The sequence below is a fragment of the Lontra canadensis genome, unplaced genomic scaffold (assembly GCF_010015895.1).
Source record: "Lontra canadensis isolate GAN:19392208 unplaced genomic scaffold, GSC_riverotter_1.0 scaffold16, whole genome shotgun sequence".
Lineage (NCBI taxonomy): Eukaryota > Metazoa > Chordata > Mammalia > Carnivora > Mustelidae > Lontra > Lontra canadensis.
In genome coordinates, this window is record NW_022631010.1 from 21,486,358 (window position 1) to 21,512,253 (window position 25,896).

Below are 25,896 nucleotides of genomic sequence, written 5' to 3' on the forward strand. Positions count from 1 at the left end.
TCTCCTCCGTCTTATCTTTAGAAACGTTTATTAACCTGACAGACTGCAGAAGCATCCTGAATAATCTGGCGTGGCGAAACATGATCCGTCAGGCTACCCGGTGATGGTGCTGGGTCTCTGACAGCCTGCACCGACATTTGGGGGTGGTGGCCTCCGCTTTCAAGTCACTTTGTAATGTCACACCAGACCATCCAGATGCCAGGTCAAAGGTTAATGTCAGCAGAAATCTGGTGTGCCACATGAATGTGGCACTCTTTCTTCACTCTACCTCCATAGAACAGACAAAAAAGAGGCCGGTTGGAATTTCAGGATGCATAGAGAAGGAAGAGAAATTACCTTGAAGGTGTTCTTGCCTTTGCAGGCAAGGAGCAGAGGGGCCCAGGTGGACTGATGAACAGCTGATGTTGTTAGTGAAGGCCTGTGTCTCACACGGTGCCAGCTAGTAGAATTGCTTTGGTCCTAACACCTGTGCTGCCCTCTCTTCCCCTTGCCAGGAGCGTGTTTAAGGCAGTGCCGGAGCTGCATTTCATATTCCTCATTGTGCCGTCCTATATGAGCCTAGGTAAGGTCTACGCAACCACCTCCTATCCGCAGTCGCCAATGTGGGAAACTCATGCTGAAAGTGGCGCTCTGGGGGAACAGCAATAAGCTGGGTCTCCAGGCCCTAAATGTATCATGTGCCTATTTGATCATGAAACAATTAAAATACCACTTAGCACAGAAGTTACATTTTGTTCTGAAGTCTGAAAGTTATCCCTTGGTAAAATGAGGCCACATTTCTTTCTCTGCATGATTTAGGCTCAACTCTCATAACCGTGTTTGAGCAAGTGGGGAACATTCCAAGTCTGACGTACGATGAGGACTTCACTGTGCATATATGTCACAGGCAGAAGCATTACCCCCAGCTGCACATCCGCAGGGCCAGGTAAGCCTGGAGCAGCGCCTTTTCTGACCTCACATTAACCTGGACACTTGCCGTACAAAGAGTCGCTAAGTTGCCAATTCTTACGTGAGTGTGTGTAGCTTGAATTAAATTATTTTATGATGCCTGTAGGTATCACTTCCTTTGGAGATGTTTACAGTTCCCCCTGCTGACATAATTTACAGGTCTAAATATCTGAAGAGACTCATTTGGTACTGTATGGCTGGCAAAGTTGCACACTTACTACCGAAGGGGTTTCTGAAAACACGCACTCCTCGGTCCCACACTGGGTGAAATAACTTTCAAATATACTTAAAAATAAATCCGCCTGTTTAGTTTTCCCAGTAAAGCCCACCTGTTGTCTGAGATTGACCCCAAAGAGGAGTTTTGGAAGTTGAAGGTCTTTACTGTCAGTGGCCCCAAAGACATGCCCCGAAGTTTAGCAGCCTTAAGGAGATGGCTCTGGCACATTCCATTTTCCAAAGATGGCTGCAACACCATCTTCCATCCCACAAGCTGTCCTTCAAGGTGATCTTGGGAGACCATTGTGCTGGAGAGGCTGAATGTTGGCCCTGGGGTCCACAGGCCCAGCGTGGCTCCCAAGGACAGTCTTCATAGACCGCCAGCCATGTGAATGAGCCATTGTGGATGTCCAGCCAAGGACAGCCCCTCCATATCTGGAGCCCAGCTGCCACGTGACTGCAGCCATAGGAGTGATCCCAAGCAAGGACTGATCAGTTGAGTCCTCCCAGATTTCTGACTCACAAAATTATGACCAAAATAAAAGGGCTTTTTTGAAATAAAAGTGCATATGAAATCATTTTACAAAGGTGATTGCTTGGTTTTATCAGTGAAGAATAAATTATTTTTTACTGGGTCAACTGTTGCCATGAATGCTGGATTTCTTTAGAAAGTATTAAGTTTTTAAGAAGTGAGAGCCTACTCTTTGCCAGTCATGTGGTATTACGGCATAATTGTTAAGAATTTGCAATAGTGGCATGAGATACAGATTCTCGTCTTGATTCAACTACTGACCAAATGGGTTACCTTAAAAAAGGAACTTGGCCTCTTCAGGCTTCAGTTTTCTCCCGGAATTGGGGCATTGTCTACTGCATGGGATAATTGCAATGACTGGATGAGCTGACGGATCATCTAAGTAGTTAGAACGAGTCCTTAGCACACTTCCAGCCACATGTTAGTGCTCAAGGAAATGAAATATTATTAATATTAAGTTAAACAGGGGTGTCTGGTTGGCTCCATTGGTTAGTGTCTGCCTTTGGCTCAGGTCATGATCCCAGTGTCCTGGGATTGAGCCCTGCTTCAGGCTCCCTGCTCTGCATGAATCCTGCTTCTCGGTCTCCACCCCCCCACCTCTCTCTCTCTCTCTCTCTCAAATAAATAAATAAATTCTTGAAAAAATATCAAATAGGGAAGACAGACCCAGCTACAATGAACTTGAATGCTGGGAGGCTTAGGAAAGAATAGGACAGAGAAGGAGGAAGACAGCTTCATACAGAACCTCTGTGGCCCACCCCCACCCCCAGATCTATAATACCCATCAGTAAGTAGATGTTTACATTTACAAACTGTGGTGCATCCATGCAGTGGTTGCTTCTCAGCAGTGAAATGCAATGAACTTCTTATAGACACAGTAGGGCCGATCAATCTCCGTTCATGCTGAGTGAAAGAAGGCAGACACGGAAACAAAGACCATAAACTATTGACTCCTCTTGTGTGATGCACAAATGGCTAATCTGGAGGGAGAGAGAGCAGGTGAGTGGTTGTCTCTGGTGGAGGGAAGAGTGCACCTGGGAGGAACACACTGGTACTTTGGGGCAGTGGCCATGCTCTGTGTATTGACTGGAGGGTATGCAGTTGCCAGAACTCACCCAATTTAAGACCTGTGCATTTGACTTTATGTTACTATGCCTCAATTTAAAAAAATAATTTAAAATAAGGCTTCACAGAGAAGGGAGCTTCTGAATCCGGTCAGCAAGGATGAGCCAGAGTGTAGTCAGAGAGACAGATTGGGCAAAGCTGTGGAGGCAGGGGAGCACCTGGAATGTCTGTTCGCAGGCAGCAGACAAGTGTGGCTGCTGTGGGAGGTGTGGACAGGAAGAGCAGACCATGGGATGGCAAAGAAAGAATTATGATAAGAAGGCTTTATCCTGGAGCCAGCAGGCAACACTGATGAAGAGAGGCATGATATGGGCTGGATGTGAAAGATAACTGACTGTCATGTGGTTCGTGGCTTATAAGGGAGGAGCACAGAACAGTCTGGCCAAGAAATGATCCTAGTTGGAATTCAGTCAGTGACAAGTCAAAGAGATTCAGGTGGGGGGGCCAAGGGGTGCAGGGATGCAAGGAAATGTCTGAGGGGGAAAGTGTAGTTTGGTTGCCAGCTGGGTGGAGAAGTTGAAGGATGAGAACAAGTTAACAGTGACTTGGGTTTTCAAGTATGTGTGTGGGGCTGATGGTGGGTTCATTAGCTGAGGGTAGAAATAATAGCATTAGATGGTTAGGTGGGAGGTGGCAAGACAGGTCCTCTCATGAGTGAGGAGGTCATGAAAATAAAGGAGGTTGTCTAGTTGGGGAGGAGGTTTTAAGGTGAAAAAGCAGAGGCCTAGGGCAGAATTTTGAAAGGTGAAAAATGAGCTGTTCAGGATAATAAGGAAGAAAACTAGAAGAAAGGGAGAGAAGTCTTAAAGAAGTCAGACTCTTAAGTCTGGCAAATAATGTGGGGAAATCAAATAATTTGAGTCTAAAGAAGAGGCCATTGGATTTAGAAATTTAAAAAGATACAGATGAGTTGAATAAAACTGATGAACTTCTAGCCAAACTGACCAAGAAAAAAGACTAATTACCAATACCAGAAATGAAAGAGGTGATACCACTCAAGATCTCATAGACCTGAAAGGATAAGGACTCTGTAAATTCAATAATTTAGATGAAATGGGTCAATTCCTTGAAAAACACAATCTGCCAAAACTCATTTAAGAAAAAAATTGTAATAACTTGGGAGAATTCTGTATCTATTAAAAGTTGAATGAACTTTGGGTGAGAGGGAGGGTGGCTGCCCACACCCACACTGGCCTCTTCTCAGTCTCCAGCCCTAACCCTGCTCCATCCTGATTTGCTTCTCTCCTTTTTTTCTTGTCCTCATGGCTCGAAACTGGGCCTCAGCTTTCTCTAAAGCTCATCCCATTGGCTCCTCTGTGCCAACAGTGGGCACGTAGTCACCAGTGACCTACCTCCAGCCCCTTGGTTTGGGGTCTGGTCTTGTCCCTCCTTGAAGTGCAGAGTTGGGTTTTAGAAATCACATTGCAGTGAGCTGAATAAATGAGAGGTAAGGAAGGGAAAACCAAGGGGATATCCACTGGTCTTTAGAGAAGTTTGGTGATGAAGGAAAATAAAGAGAAGAAGGCAGATAATGAACATTATGCAAACAATGTAAGGTGATTCCATTTTTACTATCCACGTAGAGAATTTACTTTGTATTCTGAGATCCAGACAGCATGAGTCGAAAAATCATTACCGAGCAGTAAAATAAAGCGATATAAATTATCCATCTAATTTAGGACAAGAGAGAAGAAAATTCCTTGTAGAAAACCATTTTCCTTTCCTTTTTTTTTTAAATCCATAGCTAAATACACACATCATAATTCTCTTTGTAAAGAACAGTTTTTTAGGTTCAAATTACTTGTTGCATTCTTCTACGTGAGCATATAGCTACACACACATGTGCCAGTATATGTAAGTTCACTCTTTGTCTCTCTTTTTGTCTGTATACAGTAATGATCATATGTTCTGTTAATTGTATTTTTCATTTAATATAACAGTTCATCATCCTTCCAGATCAGTTTTATTCTTTTGAATGGCTGCATGGTATTTCAACATGTGGCTCTAATATTCATTTAATTATTCCTTATTTATGGAAATTTGTCCTTATTTTTTTTTCTCCTATAAAAAGTAGTACTACAGCCTTGTACGTGTATCTTTGGGTACTCATGCTATTTTCTTTTCTGCCATGTAGGTACCAGAAGTGGAATTTCTGGGTAAGAGTACATTAAATACTAAGATTTAAGAACAGGTGCTACCAAATTATCCAACCAAAATATTCATAACAATTTATATTCTAACCAGTGAAGTCTAATTTCCTTACACTTCACCAATGCTGGGTGTTTTCAGTTACTGTTTCCAATCTCTTAGGTCAAGCCAATAACTTGTTATTTTAATTTGCAGTTATCTAAATATCTATGGATTTGAGTGCCATTTTACAGGCTTTGTTTGAAATAAAATAGTTGAATTTAAAATAATTTCCAATTTAGAAATTATCAGGATGGATGATTAAATGTATGTTTACAAAGTAGATGATCTTGGGTGGGAGGGTAGAGAGGAACAGCAGGTGAGCGAGGAACATTTCCAAAAATATTTTCTTTTTTTTTTACTTGCTAGGTCACCAGTCTATTATAAGAGGATATAAGTCAGGAACAGTCAGATGGGAGAGATGCACAGGGTGTGGTGTGGAAAAGAGAGCAGAGCTTCTATGCCCCCTTCATGTGGGCCACTCTCGCCAAATTTCCATGCATTCACCAACCCAGAAGCTCTATAATTTCTCTAAATGTGTAGGCAGTATACCAAATTTGGATCTTGGCAGTTGGCATTTTCTTGAGGAATTTTAAAGCTTAATTACTTCCAGCGTAGATATTTGGCAAGACGTTATGGTATTATTATCTATTACTGTAAAAGATAATCTTGTAGAATCAGATAATTTTATATATTCTATTATTGTAATAGAAAATAGTATATAAATCTATACTGAAACTGACATGTACAGAGGTAGCATATCTAAAAATGACCTGTTTCACTTTTTAGTAAGGTGGCATCTTTGCTAATCTACTCACTGATGCCCCACTTGGCTTTCGGAATGTATGCTGCTTGAGAAAATGTATAGACTGTGCCCAGCCCAGTGCTGGCTCCTAGTAAGCACATGGTAAACTGATGTTTTTGAGTTAGTTTCTCTCCTTCCTCCTTTCCATCCCAGGCCTTCCTTCCTTTCCTCCTTTGCCCTTGAAAACTTTAGAGTTATGGGCTACAAACTTCAAGGGGACAAGGCTGTCCTGGCCTGAAGTAAACCTTCCTGATTCTTGACCTTGAAGTCTTCTTCGTTCAGCCTCTGAGGGTGAAACGTCCTGCTTGCCCAACCCACAGAAAATCTGCAAGTAGCAAGCCCCAAGAGGAATAAAGTCCTGATGGCAAAGAGATGACAGTGGGTACTTTGTAAGGAGGAAGAGGCATTTATAAAAAGACAATTTAGCATACAGTAGTGAATTCATGAGGGAATGGTAATGCTATGACAATTTACGGTTTTGCTTGTTGGAAGGTAAAGGAATATGGCACATTTTAAGAAGGCCTCTGTCCAAAATGTTCACATTCAGGTTTTGATACTAGCAGGTATAGAATTTCAGGTAGCCAGAAAATACACTTACATAGATCACGTCCCTTCCTTAAGGATGCAGGAAAAAAGATTTTTCAGAAGGTCAGATGAGCAAGGCCATGTATTCTCTTAGGCTGCTGCTTTTCTCTTATTTCCCCCACATTGATTTTTTGACATCTGTCTCATCAATAGTTACTTGCTCTGATAATTAACAGTGAAGAACACAGTTCTTAAAACACTAGACCAGAGAAGGGTTTGGGATGTAATTATCCTGCCCTGTTTACCTAGCAACATGTTCAGAACAAGGGAATTAACACTGTAATACCCAGTCCTGGTTCTTTGATGTACCCATGTGGAAAATTGTGCTGTAATCAGCCCCTCCACTTAGACAGTAATTATTATACTGTTCTATATTTTGCATAATATTTGAAATAAAGTGTAACTCCTTCTGGACATAACTTTATAATCTATAGTGGGCTTGATTAATACTCAATGGTGGGTTTGAGATGTTCTCAGACTGAGAAACTGTTGGAATAGTCTTTCTGGGGGAAAACCTACGCTTTTCAAGTCTTTCATGGGGGTGTGGGGAGTCCTGGGAAGGACTAGCCAGGAAAGGGTTATGTGCTGTCAGTCAGTGTTGTAAAATAACTAAAATGGACTGCTGTTTTTCTGCTGGCAATAAAGGTTAACCAGATTGTGTCAACATTATTGCTATGTAAAATAGATGAAAGACAATTGAGGGATTTAAAATGTAAGATTGTTGGTTTTTAAACATGAACTTTTCACCTTTTAAAGCAATTGCTTTTTTGGATTTGCTTAAGTTGGACTTCTGAGCAATTTCATAGAAATAAACGTTCTGAGGCTTAAGTTATTAGAATCCTAAAGCATTAAAAAAAGGGGGGCGGATAGCGCAATTAGGAGCTTCACCGTTGCTCTTCTTGAGTTCTGGTAAGTGACCCAGCCAATAAAATCTGGTTAACAATCCAGCTGGAGTGACAGCGTGCCAAGACGGACTTTTGGATCAGATCCTGGTGGTATAAACGGCAGGGGCCTCTCACTGGCCTTGCACGTGCTTTGAAGTCATTTAGGGCTTGAAATCCTCCATCATTTTTAAAAATCATGACATTTTCCAAGGAGGAGAAACTAAACGGTTCCAAAATCCATCTCCAAATTCTAAAATGGAATATGTTGTTGAGGAAAGATGGATTTGATTTTCTTAAAGAAGACCACTAGAGGTCACAAGAGATCTTGGAAAGAAACAGGTGCTTTGTTTTCCGCGTCTGAAAGAAAAAGACTGACTTTAGGATCTCCTACCTCAAGTTGAAACAGTGTTCATGGTAAAAGGTTGGTTTAACCCAAACACACTGCTTTCTTTAGGACTACCACTAAATTAGATTCTCTGTGAGTATTTTTCCCCCCTTCATTCACTGATTTCTTATAGCACAGGCACACACACACTCTCGGACTTGAAAAAATACAGTATTTATGGCATTTCAAGTAACATCAGAATCACGTTTTCAACAGTACATGTTTAAGACTAGCTAATGAAATGCAAATCCTCTCTGGATGTGGAAAATACCGTCAGACAGGAGAGGAGAGGCCAGGCCGTGCCAATATTCTGACTGCAAATGTGGCTTGCCCCTGCTGCTGCGGTCATTCCAGTCCTTAAGTGTGAACTTTCAATCTGTGAATTCTCAATGCTTTCTTTACTGGCAAGGAAACAATATGTATCCCCTGCCCTGTGGAGGGAAGCTAGCCTGTAGCTTTCCTCTAGGATTGTAATTATACAGAAGAGTGGTCAGTATGCTGACGCTTTGAAACAATCTGAGGGTCTCCCTGTCACCAAGAGACCATGCCAGTCAGCTGGGAAAGTTCTGAAGGTTCCAGGCATCATGGTGTTCCTTGAAAGCCCAGCTAACTGACATAATGGAAATGATGAGAGCGTGTCCTCCCAAGAATCAAGGGAGAGCCATTCCGTTCCTGTCATCCTCCACCTTCCCTTCTGCTGGGTTTAGAGGACACCCACACCCCAAGGATGTGTCCTGGAGAGGCTGTTGATTTCCTCATGCTTTGGATTCTACTTCCATTTGCATCTGGCACATTTGTCAGAGTCTGATAGACATTAAGGTACCTGAGCAATCAATCAGTCTTTATGGGATGGACCTTTTGTTTCCTCCAAACAAGGTAAAATGAAATATTCTGTAACTGATTACATTAATAAGCACATTGTTGCCTCTTCCAAGCCACTTCCCGAGTGGAAGATACAAAATAATGTTGCTTTTCACCCAGAAAATGGTATCATTCCCATTGTACGTTATGTTGATGAATTATAACCTGGCATAGGCATTAGCCCTGAAATACTGTGGGTCACAGAGGTGCTGGACACGTGGCTGTACTGTGCCAAACAGATTCACACTGAGTCACCACTCTCCTGTCCCAGAGGCAAGCAGTGCTCATCACCTCAAAGTGCTCGAACTGAAGCATTTTCCTCGATGAATTGTTTTCTGTAGCTGGGGTGTTTTGTTTCTGTGGGGCTGGACTTTGTTGTATGCCATTTGAGACTCTGCAAGGCTGATGTCATACTTTATCATTAACACTGGGGCTGATGCAAGATCATAAATTATCAATTACCCCAAGGAATGAATTTGGCAGAACAAGTTCCACTTTATCCATTTTAGGGAAGAGCTGAAGGGAGAGAGACTGTAGAATGCCACAATTTGGGTATTTTCTTCCTATTTTTCCCAGAAGAATTAGTACTGAGGCATGAATATGGATAACTGTTATAGGCTGCAGAGGGCTCATGATTAGGTGTACGGATGGCCTTGGGTCTCTTTGAGCCTTTATTTCAGACTTTTATATCCATTAAGTATTATTTTTATATCCATCGTATGTAGACCAAAGCTCATGGTACACAGTTGATTTTAGAGTTTTCTATATGATAGGTGTCTAAATTCACTTAAAAGGATTAGGATATTGAATTATTTTCCCATATTTACAACAATTATCTCTATTAATATCAATGTGGAGTTTTGTTTTTGGCTAAGTGTTTGAAAATGGATTTATTGGCTCTTCTCTTTTAGAATCTTTTTTTTTTTTTTTTCTTTCCAAACAAGTATCATTCAGGGCTCTTTATAGAGAAAAGCCCTCCTCTGTTAAGGAGAAAAGCCCTCAGCACCCTTTTGGCAGTTTAAGTGGGGAAGTGGGTTCTGAAATGCAGTGGGTGTTCTAGGTTCTTTGAGCAGAGGTCCTGAGTGCTGGGGCGGCGTGGGTTGGGGAGAGCCAGTCAGCGGGGTTTCTGGGTGGTGTGGGATGTGGCAGGGGAATGTGAAGTCTCCCCAGAGGGCTTACTGCCTACAGGGAGTCCCTTGTACCTTGTACCTTGTACCCTCCCTGCTGTCCTTGTCCCTACCTGTTTAGTAGAGGAGAAACGAAGGCTTAACGCTGAAGTGCTAGGCAGGTTTCCCTATCAGTACAGGGCTGTGGTCTCCCCTCAGGCCACACGTCCCTCACCTAGAAAACCGGACTTCACAATGGTACCCCACAGCACCATCAGTGCCTCTCGGGTCCCCATATAGCGTGGTGATGGGGAGGGCCCTTCCCTTGTTGGCTGCTACAGTTGCTCCCATGAGGCCTACAGGGGATGCAGATGTCAAAGGTCGACAAAGCCGGACTGGTTAAAGTGGTAAGGACAGATTTTAATCAGTAATAACTATTATAATAGGGAAATGCGTGCAGTGTCAACTGAACTCAACTTTGGTTTGTACACAGGTGACGGCCTTTTAAAGAGAAAATGAGGATATTGGAGGGGACAAGGAGAATCTCAGTAGTCAGGGAATGAAAAATTACAAGACATAGGAAGTGTGCTCATTCCTTGTAAAAGCCATCTGAGTTTGCTAGCTGGAGCTCATTGAAGTTAGGCTCCTGCCCTCCCACAGAGACTGGGAGATAAGGGACCCACCCTCAGGTGTGGGGTGGAACAAGTAGGAAGTTGTTTTGGCAGCCTTGCTTCCTCAGGAAAGCACTTGAAGAGGGGCTGGGGTCATTGTGGCATTGAGCTCAGAAAAGCTATGTGGGTGTTTGTTCAAGTCTTTATAGACCAAGGTTGAAGTCTAGTCAAGAAGTGGATTCAGAGTGTCTTGGTTAACCTTTGTTATGGAGAAGAACAGGACTCTCCATCTCTGTCCCCAAAGAGCATATTCCTTGTTTGGGAACATGCCCTGCTTTGACATTAACACAAAAATGAACAATAGATATCCAGTTTTGACCCTGTCATTAGGTTCCTGGGAAAGGAGTCTGGGAAGATGAACCACTGGAGGGTGTGTGTGTGTGTGTGTGTGTGTGTGTGTGTGTGTGTGTGTGTGTTGGTGGGGGGTGGGGTGGGGGACTAAGCCTTGAAGGATGCTAGGATTTGGAATAACTGAGGGACTCACAGTGCTGGATTAGGGACAGAGGCAGAAGGAGGGAAAATGTTGAGGTTCCCTTCTAGGGACAATGAGTAGATCAACTTGTGTTATTGTTGGTTCATAATGAAAGAGGCTTTAAAAATGAGACTTAGGGTTCTAGGCTCATCTCAGAAACAGCAGGGGGTAGCCAAAGTTTTTTAGTGAGGGAATGAGGTAAAGAAAGCAAAGGTTGTTTTTTTTTCCAATCAAGAAGTAATATATATTATCTTAATATTATTAAATAAATTAAATTTATGGTTTAAGAACCTCTGGGAAAAAAGTCTCCAGGCCTCGATGCTTTCACTGCAGAATTTTACCAAATGTTTAAAGGGACACCTGGGTGGCTTAGTTGGTTAAGTGTTTGCCTTCAGCTCAGGTCATGATTCCAGGATCCTGGGACTGAGCCCCACATCAGGCTCCCTGCTTGGTGGGGAGCCTGCTTCTCCATCTCCTGCTCTCCCTGCTTGTGCCTGCTCTCTCTCTCTCTGTCAAATAAATAAAATCTTAAAAAAAAAAAAAAAAAGAATTTTACCAAATGTTTAAAGAAATAATACCATTCTACATAATCAAGAAAGTAGAGTTTTTGTTTTGTTTTGTTTTTTATTAACATATGATATATTATTTGCTTCAGGGGTACAGATCTGTTCATCAGTCTTACACAATTCACAGAACTCTCCATAGCACATACCCTTCCCAATGTCCATAGCCCAGCCACCTTATCCCTCCTCTCGACCCCCCAGCAACCCTCAGTTTGTTTCCTGAGATTAAGAGTCTCTTGTGCTTTGTCTCCTTCCCTGGTCCCATCTTGTTTCATTTTTCCCATCCCTACCCCCACGACCCCACGCCATGCCTCTCAAATTCCTCATATCAGAGAGATCCTATGATAACTGCCTTTCTTTGATTGACTTATTTTGCTTAGCATAATACCCTCTAGTTCCATCCTCGTCATTGCAAATGGCAAGATTTCCTTTTCTGATGGTTGCATAGTATTCTATTGTATATATATACCACATCTTTATCCATTCATCTGTTGATAGACATCTAGGTTCTTTCCATAGTTTGGCTATTGTGGACATTGCTGCTGTAAACATTCGGGTGCACGTGCCCCTTCAGATCACTACGTTTGTATCTTTAGAGTAAATACCCTGTAGTGCAATTGCTGGATATAGTATTCTTGACTGCATATTTTTCTCACTTAGTGCTCTGAATATATTATGCCAGTCTTTTCTGGCCTGCCAGGTCTCTGTGGATAAGTCTGCTGCCAATCTAATATTTCTACCATTGTATGTTACAGACCTCTTGTCCCAAGCTGCTTTCAGGATTTTCTCTTTGTCACTGAGACTTGCAAATTTTACTATTAGGTGATGGGGTATGGACCTATTTTTATTGATTTTGAGAAGAGTTCTCTGGGCCTCCTGGATTTTGATGCTTGTTCCCTTTGCCAAATTAGGGAAATTCTCTGCTATAATTTGCTCCAATATACTTTCTGCCCCTCTCTCTCTTTTTCCTTCTTCTTCTGGGATCCCAATTATTCTAATACTGTTTCATCTTATGGTATCACTTATCTCTCAATTCTCCCCTCGTAGTCCAGTAGTTGTTCATCTCTCTTTTTCTCAGCTTCTTTATTCTCCACCATTTGGTCTTCTATATCAGTAATTCTCTCTTCTGCCTCATATATCTTAGCAGTAAGAGCCTCCATTTTTTATTGCACCTCATTAATAGCTTTTTTTTATTTCAACTTGGTTTGATTTTAGTTATTGTATTTCTCCAGAAAGGGATTTTATTTCTCTAGAAAGGGAGTCTGTTGTATCTTCCATGCTTTTCTTGAGCCCAGCTAGCACCTTGATGATCATCATTCTGAACTCTAGTTCTGACACCTTACCAATGTCCGTATTGATTAGGTCCCTAGCCATTGGTACTGCCTTTTGTTCTTTTTTTTTTTTTTTTTTTTTTGAGGTGAGTTTTTGCTCTTTGTCATTTTATCCAGATAAGAATAGATGAATGAGAGAACAAAATACTAAAAGGGTAGCAATGACCCCCCCCCCAAATATACACTAACCAAATCAGAAGAGACCTGAAACCAAGGGGAGAAGAAAGGAGGAAAAACACCACACACACACACACACACACACACATTATTGGACTGGTGAATAGAACAGAGCCACACACTTGATTTTGGGTGTATTTTGGTCTGTTAGAAGAAACTGCCTCCCAAAATTTTAAAGAAAGAAAAATTTATATATCTACAAAAATAAGGGTAAACACAATGGATGGAATATGACGGTAAGATGAAAATTAAAAGAGATTATAAAAGAATTGATAAGAAGTTGGTTGAAAAAAGGGGAAAAAAAAGAGGAAAGAATGTGATCAGGCTGGAGACTAGAACAAAGCCATGTGCTAGATTTAGGGTATATTTTGATCTGTGAGAAAAAACTGTATCCCAAAATTTTAAAGAAAGAAAAACCTATATGTATAAAAAAATAAGGTTAAATACAATGAAGGGATAGAATGTAACTATAACAATGAAAATATAAAAAGATTTTTTAAAAGGCATTGATAAGATAAAATAGTTAAAAAAACATTATAATAGAAAAAATTTTTTAAAATAGAATAAGACAAAATAAAATTTAAAAAAATTTAACTTTGAAAGACTAAAGAATCACAGAAAAAAAAAAAAGCCATGAATTCTATGTGTTGCTTTCCCCTAGCTCTGGAGTTCTGCAGTTCTTATTGATTGATGAACTTGATCTTGGCTGGGTGATCTTGCTGATCTTCTGGGGGAGGGGCCTGTTGCAGTAATTCTCAAATGTCTTTGCAGAGGTGGAATTGCACCACTGTTACTAGGGGCCAGTTTAAGCAATCTGCTGGGGTTCACTCTCGGAGCTTTTGTTCCCTGAATGCTTTCCTTAGAGCTTTGAAGGACGAGAGTGAAAATGGCAGCCTCCTAGTCTCCAGCCCATAGTAGCTGAGGGCTCGGGGCCCCACTCCTCAGTGCGCCCTCATAGAGATGCAGTCAATCACTCCCATCTCCCTGATCTCCGGCCATACTCTAAACTCACCCGGCCTGTGACCAAGTGTTTCTATCTCTGGTGCACGGCCCCGTTTGTAGTCGCCAAACCCAGCAGATTCCTGCTATGTGCTCCCACACCACTCCTTCTGGAGGAGGAAGGAGAGTCTCCCCAGATCTGCCACTTGTGGGGTCCCTGCTCAAAGAGCAATGGCTGGACTGTGCCTTGGATCATGGTAGGGATGGAATATGACTATAAAGATAACTGTAATGACTGTAAGAATATGACTGTAAAGGTAAGCCCAAGCTGAGAGCCCCTCCTTGGCTCCATCTCTGCAGCTGGCTTCCCCACTCTGATATCTGGCAGCTCTGCTGCCCTCAGATACTGGGCTTTCTGTGACCCCATGGGTCCTGAGACCACCGTGTCCCTGTGAGGGCTCCACCCCCCACTTAGCCTCTGGAGCAGTGTCCTTCAGTGGAGCAGACTTTTGAAAGTTCTGACTTTGTGCTTGCTGCTGTACTGCTTGCTGGAAGCTGGCCCCTCCCCTGTAGTCTCTTCCCGTGTGTCACCTTGGATTCACTTCTCCGCATATCCTACCTTCCAGAATACAGTTGCTTTTCTGTTTCTAGAATTGCTGCTCTTCTCTTCAATCTTCTGTTCAGTTTGTAGATGTTCAGAATGGTTTGATGATTATCTAGCTGAACTCCAGGGACCTGATGATATTTAGGTCTCCTTCTCCTCTGCCATTTTGTTCCTCCCTCAGGAAAGTAGAGTTTTAAACAGACTAGTGATATTGGACAGAATGGGAGAGTTTATATCTACAGTGGCCAGTGGGCAACCAGCACAATGAGTCAAGCATTTATGGTGATAACCTCTCCCATTCCATGCATTGATTATAAATGTTCTTTGGTTGTTCTTTTGACCCTTCCTTCCTAAGTAATAGTAATATTAATAAGAGTAGCACATCATGCATTATTATCTCACCATTTAATTTATTGTCTTTATGACAGATGAGAAAACTCTGGCACAGAGACATTAAGTGATTTGCCCAAGGTCACAGTTATGAAATCTGGACATAGGCATTCTGGCTTTCAGCCCAGACTTTGGCCACTACACAGTATCATTTATTCTTCAATCTCTTCTCAAAAGAGAACTGTGAGCCTTCAGTGCATTTATTGTGGATCTTTGGTATACCCAGCCACAGGTGGCTGCTGGGAGCTCTCACAGAGATTGTGTTTCGACAAACATAGATGGGCAGGTAGGCAAAGACTACTTTAAAAAATTAGTGTGGAGCTGAAATAGCTTGTGAAATGGCTATGGTGTCAGATATAGTCCTGTTCATCCTAAAGACACAGCTGGTGAGCCACCCGGGCTCAGATGGTTAAGCATCTGCCTTCAGCTCAGGTCATGATCTCCAGGCCCTGGGATCAAGCCCCATGTTGGGCTCCCTGCTCAGAAGGAAGCCTGCTTCTCCCTCTCCCTCTGCCCCTTCCCCCGTCCTTCTGCCTTTCCTCTTACTTATACTCTCTCTGTCTCTCTCAAGTAAATAAAATCCTAAAAAGAAAAAGAAGATCAAATAGGGTGATAAAGATGGCATGGTAAGGAAGTAAAGGTAAGAAGAGATAGAAGTTAGTAGCCAGATCAGATATATTATAGGGAAACAAACAAACAAAAGGTAGAACATTTTTTTTAAAAGATTTTATTTATTTGACAGAGATCACAAGTAGGCAGAGAGGCAGGCAGAGAGAGAGAGAGAGGAGGAGGAAGCAGGCTCCCTGTAGAGCAAAGATCCAGATGTGGGGCTCGATCCCAGGACTCTGGGATCATGACCTGAGCCGGAGGCAGAGGCTTTAACCCACTGAGCCACCCAGGCTCCCCAAGGTAGAACATTTTAATAAGAGACGTACCAAAAATTAAGTATAAGAACATCCTAGACAGGTAAAATAGATGTAACCAAGAGTGTACTAAATATAAATATAACTAAGAGTATACTAAAAAGAAGAAAAGACTATTATTGGAGTCCAAAGGCCAGCATTACCACACTACCATAAGCCTGGTTCTTGGTTCCCTCTCTCTTCCCACACTGGTTGTTCTGTACACTGGTACAGAATCCTGACAATGGAAATTTGATGTGAATGTCTCCAAGATGGTGAGCAGAACTTCATTATTTTTAAACCAGCATTTCCCCTTTATGGGAAATGGAGAGATGTCTCAAGGAATAAAGGGTAGACTTCTGTTCAAGATGGCCATGTAGGAAGACCCTGAACTTACCCCACTCCATGGACACCCCAAATCAGTGGCTATATCAGAGCAGTTCCCTCCTGAAGAAGAACTGAGGACTGACTGAACAGCTTCTGAACAGCACAACGAACAACAGAGGGACCATAAAGAGAATGGCATGAGAGACAGAGATACAGGAATGAAGGGAGCCCCCACCCTGGATGCTGTGAAGTTAGGTGGGCAGAGATAGTACCAGGAACCATGAGCAGACTTGTCTGCCCACAGAAAAAAAGCCTCAGTTTAAAACGGCAACTGGAATATAAAGGAACCAGCCCCAGGACCCTGCCAAATGGCAGGGGAGCTGCTGGAACCTTCTCTGAGTCAGAAGAGCTGATGAGCACGATGGTTTCTGTCCCCATCTACCTTGATAGGAATAAAGGGTACCATGGGCCAGTGCTGGGTAAATGCATAAATAAGGTTAATATTCTTTATGCTGGTACTTCAGTCTTTAATACATAACTGTGTCACTCCAGAGGCACCTATAATAAGAAATTGTCTTTAGACAGTGGAATTCTTCTGGGGGGAGGAAGGGGATGCTGAGGACAAGGTCATGGAAGTAGTGTTCCTTGAAACACAATTGGGAAATGCTGTCCCCAGCTTTTTGTCCTGTCTCGTGACAAATGCTGCCTTATATTCCATATCCACATAGGTGAATGTGTTCCCTTTGCCTGGAATTTTCTACCCCCAGGTCTCTTGACATAGCTCTCTGCCCTTCTCTTCATTCAGATATCAGCTCAGATGTTCTTCCTCAGAGAGGTCTTCCCTGACCACTTGACCCTGCCACTCCATCCCAGAGCTCTTACCCCTTTAGAATTTAGAATGGGCTCTGGCACATAGTAGGTGCTCCACTGAAGGAATGAACACCCAACTTAATGAAGCCTTCGCATTAAACAGGGTAGAAGATCATGATGACCTCATGCCGATCTTTCTGCGCCATGACATGCTTCTTAAGGAAACTTACGGCGAGTATTTCCTGGCTGAACTGATAGAGGCCCAAGATGAAGAGAATCATGCCATTGTGTGTGAGGTTGGTGACTAATCCGCCTGGGGATGCACTTAGTGAGGGAAATGAAAGAAACAAGCAACATTTCTCCTAGTTTTTGCTCAGCTCCTCCAGAGCTGCCATCCCCTCCCTGCTTCCTGAAGCCCTTCCAGGTGGCTTGCCGGGCCCCCTTCAGAGCGGCGACATCACCTTCCTTCCCCATGTGATCTGGCTTTAGGTTTGTAGGTTTTTGTGAGATGCTTCCAGAGACTACGCTGCTGCGGACTCTGTGTCCTGCCCCTGAATGTAGGGATGGAAGTTGGGGTGAAAGGGAGAGATTCTTGAGGGCACCTGGGGGGATTTCTGAGACCCCCAAGATCCCAGAGATCACAGACCAGCATCCTGCTGGCACATGGATTTTGTCTGACTTAGGAAATAATTCTTTTTTTGTTTTACCAAAATTTCACACTTATAGAGAACTTCTAGAGACAAACCATGAGATTTTTAATCTCAGGAAACAAATTGAGGGTCCTTAGAGTAGAGGAGGTAGGAGGAATAGGGTGGCTGGGTGATGGACATTAGAGAGGGTATGTGTTATTGTGAGCGCTGTGAATTGTGTAAGACTGATGAATCACAGACCTGTACCCATGAAGCAAATAATACATTATATGTTAATAAAAAAAAGAAAGACCAAAAAAAAAAGAAAGAAAACTTCTAGGCACCCAAATTCTCAAAATGGTAACATTTGAACACATTTGCTTTATCATTCATTCTCTTTGCTTGCTTTTTCTCTCTATATATTTGTCTGTTTTTATATATAAACATATATATTTATATTACTTATGTTACCTGGTAATGTGTGTATGTACAGTACAGTATGTACACTGTACAGTATATACACTGTAATATAAATATTTATATATATATTTTTAGAACTATTATATTTTTTTCTGAACCATTCAAGAATGAGTTTTGGGGTGCCTGGGTGGCTCAGTGGGTTGGGCCTCTGCCTTTGGCTCAGGTCATGATCCCAGAGTCCTGGGATCGAGTCCCACATCGGTCTCTCTGCTCGGGAGGGAGCCTGCTTCCTCCTCTCTCTCTCTCTCTCTGACTACTTGCGATCTCTCTCTGTCAAATAAATAAATAAAATCTTAAAAAAAAAAAAAAAGAATGAGCTGTGGATGCTACACCCCCTTCACCACTAAATACTTCAGTGTGTATTTCCTAAAAACAAGAATGTCGTCTGACGTAACTGTGGTAATGCGTTCAGGTGGAACACCCCATTATTCTAACTACAGACCTTACTCTGATTGTATTCACAGTCCTTTTTAGCAGAAGTGATTCTTCATCATCTGCTGCACTCAGGTGCCCTGTGTCTTCAATCTTCTGTAATCGGAACAACTCCCCAGTCTGTCTTTGTTTTTCAGGACAATGACAGTTTTGAAGAGTGCAGGTCTGTCATTTTATGCAGTGTCTCTCAATTTGGATATGTCTATCGTTTACTCTTGATTTGATTTAGGGTATAGATGATTAAATTTCGTTGTATAAGTGGCCAGCATTTCAAAATTAGGAAAGTGTATGTAACAATTGGAACTTCTAGCTTCTCTGGAAAAATTGGAAGGCCTGCTGTTGGATCCCAGGGAGTTGGCACTTTGGAGCATCTGCCGCTGTAGACAGTGCAGGTAGGTGCCCTCGAGCCCATCACCATTCCCCGTGTGCCCTGGGGGTTCGTGACCCTCCTGCCCCCGAAGGGGCAGCCACCTTTCCCACTTTATATCAGTGTGGCCTTTGCGAGCATGGTGGTTGTGACCACTGTTTCAGAATATGCTTCACAAGGGTCCTAATTCCACAGCAACCATCCCGGAAGGCTTTACTGAGATGGGAGGTAGGGATGGCAGTAAAGAAAGATGGAACCCTCCCTCTCTGGTTTGACAGCTGTAGACCCTGGGGTCTACCTACACCCAAGGGAGGAGGGGAGAAGAGACCCAGGTGAGAGCTGGCAAGATAGCTAGCTTTACTGTTTCTCAGCTTAAAGCAGCAAGCAGGCTGACCCGGCCCCATGGACAGCCACTGTGGGCAACTCTGCAACTCTTGAGACATCCTTGCCCTGCCCCCAGAGCATTCACGGAGGGACACTCTTCCCTTACAGAATTTTAACTAGCTGTGGCTTTCTTCTCTGCATCTGTGCCCACAAGATTTGATAATGAGGATTCAATCCCAGTTCTGATACCTAAATATCAGTGTGCAGAAGTATCTTTAGCCCTTTGTGTCAGTTGGAGTGTGCTGAAATAGGCCTTCCTGAAAAATACTGTAAAGACATTCTACCTCATTCCCTACTCTGTCTAAAGCTTTGGGCATTCTTAAGGGTTGAAAATGCTGCACTAGGGATATTCACAGCGTCTGCTCAGTGGTATGGAGAAATTGTCTGACTGGAAGAAAAAAATTGATACTTAGTGCCTTAGGGTAATTAGGGAATGTGTGGTGACTGTTCATCTTTAGGAAGGATAGGGCCATGACCCATGGCATCTGCTTTATGTGTATATAAGAAATGCAAGGAAAAGGTTTTAAAGAAGTAAGTACTCAAACTTGAGCATGTGTTGAAATGACTTCTTGGGGTGATTAGAACACAGATTCCTGGGACCCACCCTCCGTGTGATCTTGTAAGTCTGGGATAGGCCCGAGAATGTGCATTTTTCACTAGTTCCTGGGTGATATTGATGCTGCTAGTTCAGGAACCACATTTGTGCACTCAGTTTTAAAGGAATGAAGCTCTCCTCCAAATGACTCATTGTTGACTTGTATACAGGGCTCTCACAAGGGCAGCCTTTTGTTGATGATTTTAGTAATCAAGAAAAGAAAGCAATTGAAATGTGAGTGAAGATGTTCTCTTTGCATCACATGAGAAATATAGAGGCAGCTTCTGTAAAGGCCTTTAAAAGAGGTTTATATAAGCTTGGACTGAAGATTGTTTTGACAGCAAAATAATCTTATTTTGAATGAATTTTTGTGTTGCCTTTTGCATATCATAATAATCAACAAACATGGATAGAACCCTTGGGTACCCAGCCCTATACCTGAATACTTCATAGAGTCCCAAGTTTCAGGCAAAGTTGACCACAAATGAGTTTGTTTTTGTTTTTGTTTTTCAAGTGGATATTTGACCTTTGCTTTGTGCCAGTTTATTGAAAAGTACTTAAAGGTGGAATTCAGCAGTTTTACTTCTAGGATGATCATTCAGGGATTCTTCATACGCTGATTTCTCTATTTGAGAAAACTGTAAGAGTTATTCAAAGAATATTACTTTTCTTGGGAAACTTGGAATCAAAAGTTCTTTTATTCTGATAACATGATCTGTTTGAGTCTTGGTTCTACATTAGTGGTTCCCAAGCTCAGTTTGTATGAGAATCACCTGGGAGACTTTTAGAATATCCCCATGCCAACAAACTTGTATCCAGAATGTATAATGAACTCATATAGTAATAAAGAGAAAAATGATCTAAATGAAATGTGGACAAAGTATTTGAATAGACATTTCTCCAAAAAAGATATACGAATAGCCAATAAGCTCATGAAATGGTGCTCAACACCATTAGTCATCGGGAAAATACAAACCAACACCACAATGAGATACCACTTCACACTTGCTAGGATGGTTGTAATAAAAGAGAGGGACAATAACAAGTGTTGGTGAGGATGTGGAGAAAGTGGAAGGAACCTTCATAGACTGATGGTGGGATTATAATATGGCACAGACACTTTAGAAAACAATCTGGCATTTTCTCAAAAAGTGGAACATAAAATTACCATTTAACCCAGCAGTTCCACTCCTAAATTAAAAATACAAGTCCACCAAAGACATGTACACAAACATTCATAGCAGCATTATTCATAATAGCCAAAAAGTGGAAATGACCCAAATGTCCATCTGTTGATGAATGAATAAACAAAAAGGTGGTATAGCCACACAATGGAATATTATTAGGAGAAAAAAGGGAACGAAGGACTATGTATGCTACAACATGTTTGAACCTTGAAAACATTATGCCAGGTGAAAGCATCCAGACTTCAAAGACCACGTATTGTATGATTCTATTTATATGAAAGCCTAGGAAGAACAAGTCCATAGAAACAGAAAATAGATCAGTGGCTGAAGAAAGAGGTGGATGGAGAATAATTAATAAAGGGTATGGGGTTTTTTATGGGGGGGCAGGGGACGAAAACTTTTTGGAATTAGTGGTTGAAGGTATCTATCTTTGTGAATATATTAAAGCTACTGAATTGTATTTTTAAAGGTTTATTTTTATGGTAGGTGAGTTATATCTCAATTAAAAGTCCTGATGCTGGGATGTACTTAGACCAAGTAGATCAGTTGTTCACTGTGAGAAATAATCAGCATTTCTAAAACACTCCCCATATGGTCCCAGTGTGCAGTCCAAGTGGTGAAACAGTTATCTACGTGCTGGAAAACAAAAACGTATCTGGTGAATTACAGAATGACCTTAGTGAGATAAAGTCATTAGTTTCTTAAGGTGAGAACCGGCCCTAAATATTAGATTCTGAGGTCCTATCCATAATATTTGTTTCTTCACTATTGAAAGGGTTTTATTTTTCATATTTAGGTTTTTGCGTTCTCCTTTAAGGACTTCCGTATGTTTTCATTTGACCTCTACCTTCAGGCTAATGAGAAAAGGAAAAGTCAAGGAATAATTGGGCCCAGCAGCAACATTTTGAAGACTATGTCTTTACATGATGAGACAAAACTACTGAGAAGTAATGACTCATGCAGACCCCAGTCAGGCCTTTTAATGACCAAAAGGGACAGTCCAGTTTAGTCAGGCCTGTGTTTTTTTAGAGAAGGCTTTTATTTATTTGTCCCAGCTTTATTGAGATGTAATTGACATACACGATTATGTAAGTTTAAGGTGTACACCGTGTTGATTTGATACATTTATATATTGTAAAATGATCACACTATAGCATTAGCTAACACCTCCATTGCATCACATAATTACCAGTACCTTTTTGTGGTGAGAATGTTTAAGATCCATTCTTTTAGCAACTTTCAAATATCTAATTCAATATTGTTAACTAAAATCACCATGCTGTACATTAGATCCCCAGAACTTATTCATCTTACAACTGGAAGTTTGTGCCCTTTGACAAACACCCCCTACCCCTTTCACTCACCTCCCAATCCCTGGTAACTATAATTTTACTGTTTCTATGTGTTCTTTTTTAGATTCCACATATAAGTGATATCATATAGTATTTGCCCTTCTGTGACTTAAGCTTAGCATAATGCCATCACAGACCATCCATGTTGTTGCAAATGGCAGGATTTCCTTCTTGTGGCTGAATAATATTCCATTGTATGCATATCTTTTAATTCATTCATCTGTTGAAAGACACTTAGGTTGTTTCCATATCTTTCCATATGTGAGTAATGCTACCATGAAAACAGGAGTGCAAATATCTGTTTGAGATCCTGTTTTTGTTTAGGATATACAACTAAAAGTAGTATTGCTAGGTTATATGGCAGTTCTATTTTTAATATTTTGGGAAACCTCCATACTGTTTTCCATACTGGCTGTAGCAAATTACATTCCTATGAACAATGCATGAGGGTTACTTCTTTTTGTTTTTTTTTTTTTTTTTTTTTTTAAAGATTTTGTGTTTAAGTAATCTCTACACGCAACATGGGGCTTGAACTCACAACCCCTGAGATTAAGAATTGTATGCCCTACCACCTGAGTCAGCCATGGGCCCCATGAGTGCTTTTTCTCCACAATCTTGCCAATGCTTGTTATTTCTTGTCTTTGTGATGGTAACCATTCTAGTAGATATAAGGAAATATCTCATTGTGGTATTGATTTTCATCTCCTCATGATTAGTGAAGTTGAGCATTTTTTAATGTACCTGTTGATCATTTGTATGTATTCTTTGAAAAAAAAAGATCTATTCAGATTCTCTGTCCATTTTTAAATTAGATCTTTTTTCCCCTATTGAGTTGTAGGGAAGTTTATGCATTTCGGTTATCAACCCCCTATCTAATATTCCAGCATATGGTTTACAAATACTTTCTCTCACTGTGCAGATTGCCTTTTCATTGTGTTGATTTTTCCTTTTGCTGTGCAGAAACTTTTTAGTTTGGTGTCATCTTACTAATTTTTGCTTTTGTTGCTTCGTGTAGTTTTGGTGTCAGATCAAAAAAATTGTTGCCAAGAACAATGTCAAGGAGCTTCTTCCCTACATCTTCCAGGAATCATACAGTTTCAGGTCTTATGTTTAAGTCTTTAATCCATTTTGAGTTAATTTTTGTGAGTGGTGTGAGATGGAGTCCAATTTCAGTCTTCTGCATATGGATATTTTCCCAATACTGTTTATTGAAGAGAGGGTCATTTCCCCATTGAGTATTCTTGGCTTCCTTGTTAAATATTAGTTGCTTATATATGGGTGTTTATTTCTGGGCTCCCTATTCTGTTCCACTGGTTTCTGTGTCTGCTTTTATCTTAGTACTGTACTGTTTTAATTATTATAGCCTTGTAATATGATTTGAAATCATTAAGTGTGATGCCTCCAGCTTTTTTTTTTAAGATTTATTTATTTTAATTTTTGAAGATCTATTTATTTATTTATTTATTTGAGAGAGACAGAGAGCACAAGCAGGTGGAAAGAGCATGGAGTGGGAGAGAGAATCTGAAGCAGACTCAGTACTACGTGTGGAGACAACATGGGGCCTGGATCTCATGACCTGGAGCTCAAGACTTGGGACAAAATCAAGGGTTGGTCACTTAACTGACTGAGCCACCCAGGTGTCCCTCCAGTTTTGTTCTTTTGGTGTCTTCTAGGGTTCTATACAAATTTTAGGATAGTTTGTTCTATTTCTGTGAAAAATGCCAGTGGCATTTTGATAGGGATTGTAGTGAATCTAGAGATGGCTTAGGTAATATGAACATTTTAACAATGTTAATTCTTCTAATCTAATTGTTTTTGATACTATCGTGAATAGGATTGTTTTCTTTATTTCTTTTTCAGGTATTTCATTGTTAATGTATAGAAATGCAATTGATTTCTGTGCATTGGTTTCATATTGTGCCACTTTACTGAATTCATTTATCAGTTCTATCAGTTTTTTTGTGGAGTTCTTAAGATTTTCTATATATAAGATCATATATCATTTTCCAAACAAAGACAGTTCTACTACTTTACTTACTACTACTTTACTGCTTCCTTTCTGAAGATTTTTTTTCTTTTTCTTGACTGATTTCTCTGGCTAAGACTTACAGTCCTATGTTGAATAGGAGGGGTGAGAGTAGGCACCCTTGTCCTTTTGCTGATCTTAGAAGGAAATCTTTCAACCATTCACTGTTGAGTATGATGTGCTATGGGCTTGTCATAAATGCCCTTATTCAAGTAAAATATTTTTCTACTGTATTTATTGAGCATTCTTCTCATGAAGGGATGTGACATTGTCAAATGCTTTCTCTGCATCTTTTGAGATGATGATATGATTTTTATTTTTTTTATTAATGTATCATTTTTATTGATTTGTGTATATTGAACCATCCTTGCATCACAGTGATAAATCCTTCTTGATCATGGTGTATGATCCTATTAATATGCTGTTGAATTCACTTTGCTAGTATTTTATTGAGAATTTTGTGTCTGTATTTGTCCAGGATATTGGTCTATAGTTTTCTTGTAATATCCTTATCTGGCTTTGGTATGAGAGTAATGCTGGCCTCATAAAATATTCAATTTTTTAGGAAAGTTTGAGAAGTATTGGTGTCAATTCTTCTTTAAATATTTGGTAGAATTACCAGTGAAACCATCTGGTCTGGGGCTTTTCTTTGGCAGGAGGTTTTTGATTGCTGATTCAATCTCTTTACTTATTATTCATCTGTTCATATTCTCTATTTCTTCATGTTTCTGTCTAGGTAGGTTGTATTTTTCTAGTAATTGATCCATTTATTTTAGGTTGTTCAATTTGTTGTCATACATTTGTTCATAGTAGTCTCTTATGATCCTTTATATTTCTGTATTACCAGTTGCAGTGTCTTCTCTTTCATTTCTGATTTTGAATCTTCTCTCTTTTTTCTTAGTCTAGGTAAAGGTTCGTCAATTTTGTTTATCTGTATAAAAATCCACTCTTAGTTTCATTGAAATTTTGTACTGTTTTTCTATTTCATTTATTTCTGCTCCAATCTTTGTATTTCCAACCTTCTGCTAACTTTGGGCTTAATTTCATCTCATTTTCCAAGTTCCTTGAAATGTAAATTTAGTTGTAGATTTATTTTAGATTTTTTTTTCTTGATGTAGGCATTTATTGCTATACATTTACTTCCTAGAACTGCTTTTTCTTTTTCTTTTTAATTTTAATTTTAGCTAACAAAAATGCAATATTGGTTTCTGGAATAGAATTCAGTGATTCCTCACTTATATACAACACCCAGTGCTCATCACAACAAATGCCCTTCTTAATACCCATCACCCATCTAACCCATTCCCCACCCACATCCCTCCATCAACCCTCAGTTTGTTCTCTATCATTAAGAGTCTCATATGGTTTGTTTCCTTCTCTCCTTTTTTTCCCCTGTCCCATATGTTCAGTTGTAGAACTGCATTTTCAACATCCCATAGGTTTTGGTATTTTGTCTTTCCATTTCTGTTTGTTTGAAGATTTTTTAAAATTTCTTCTTTGGAACTTTTTTTTTTTTCTTTTTACTTTCCACATATTTGTGAATTGTCCAGGTTCCCTACTGTTACTGATTTTTTGTTTTAGAACATATAAAAGATACTTGGTATGATTTCAGTCTTCTTAAATT

At 40.6% G+C, this 25,896-nt stretch overlaps 1 protein-coding gene across 4 annotated transcripts in view; it reads left to right on the plus strand.

Annotated features, from left to right (window-relative positions):
* The window catches only part of CFAP61 (cilia and flagella associated protein 61), a 275,799-nt gene that overhangs the window by 19,842 nt on the left and 230,061 nt on the right, over nt 1–25,896 (plus strand). For all 4 annotated transcript variants that reach the window (XM_032859286.1, XM_032859289.1, XM_032859287.1 and 1 more), the window contains exons 5-7: nt 495–562; nt 799–925; nt 16,984–17,116. In XM_032859286.1, coding sequence (XP_032715177.1) covers nt 495–562; nt 799–925; nt 16,984–17,116 — 328 coding nt within the window. The remainder of the gene's footprint in view (nt 1–494; nt 563–798; nt 926–16,983; nt 17,117–25,896) is intronic.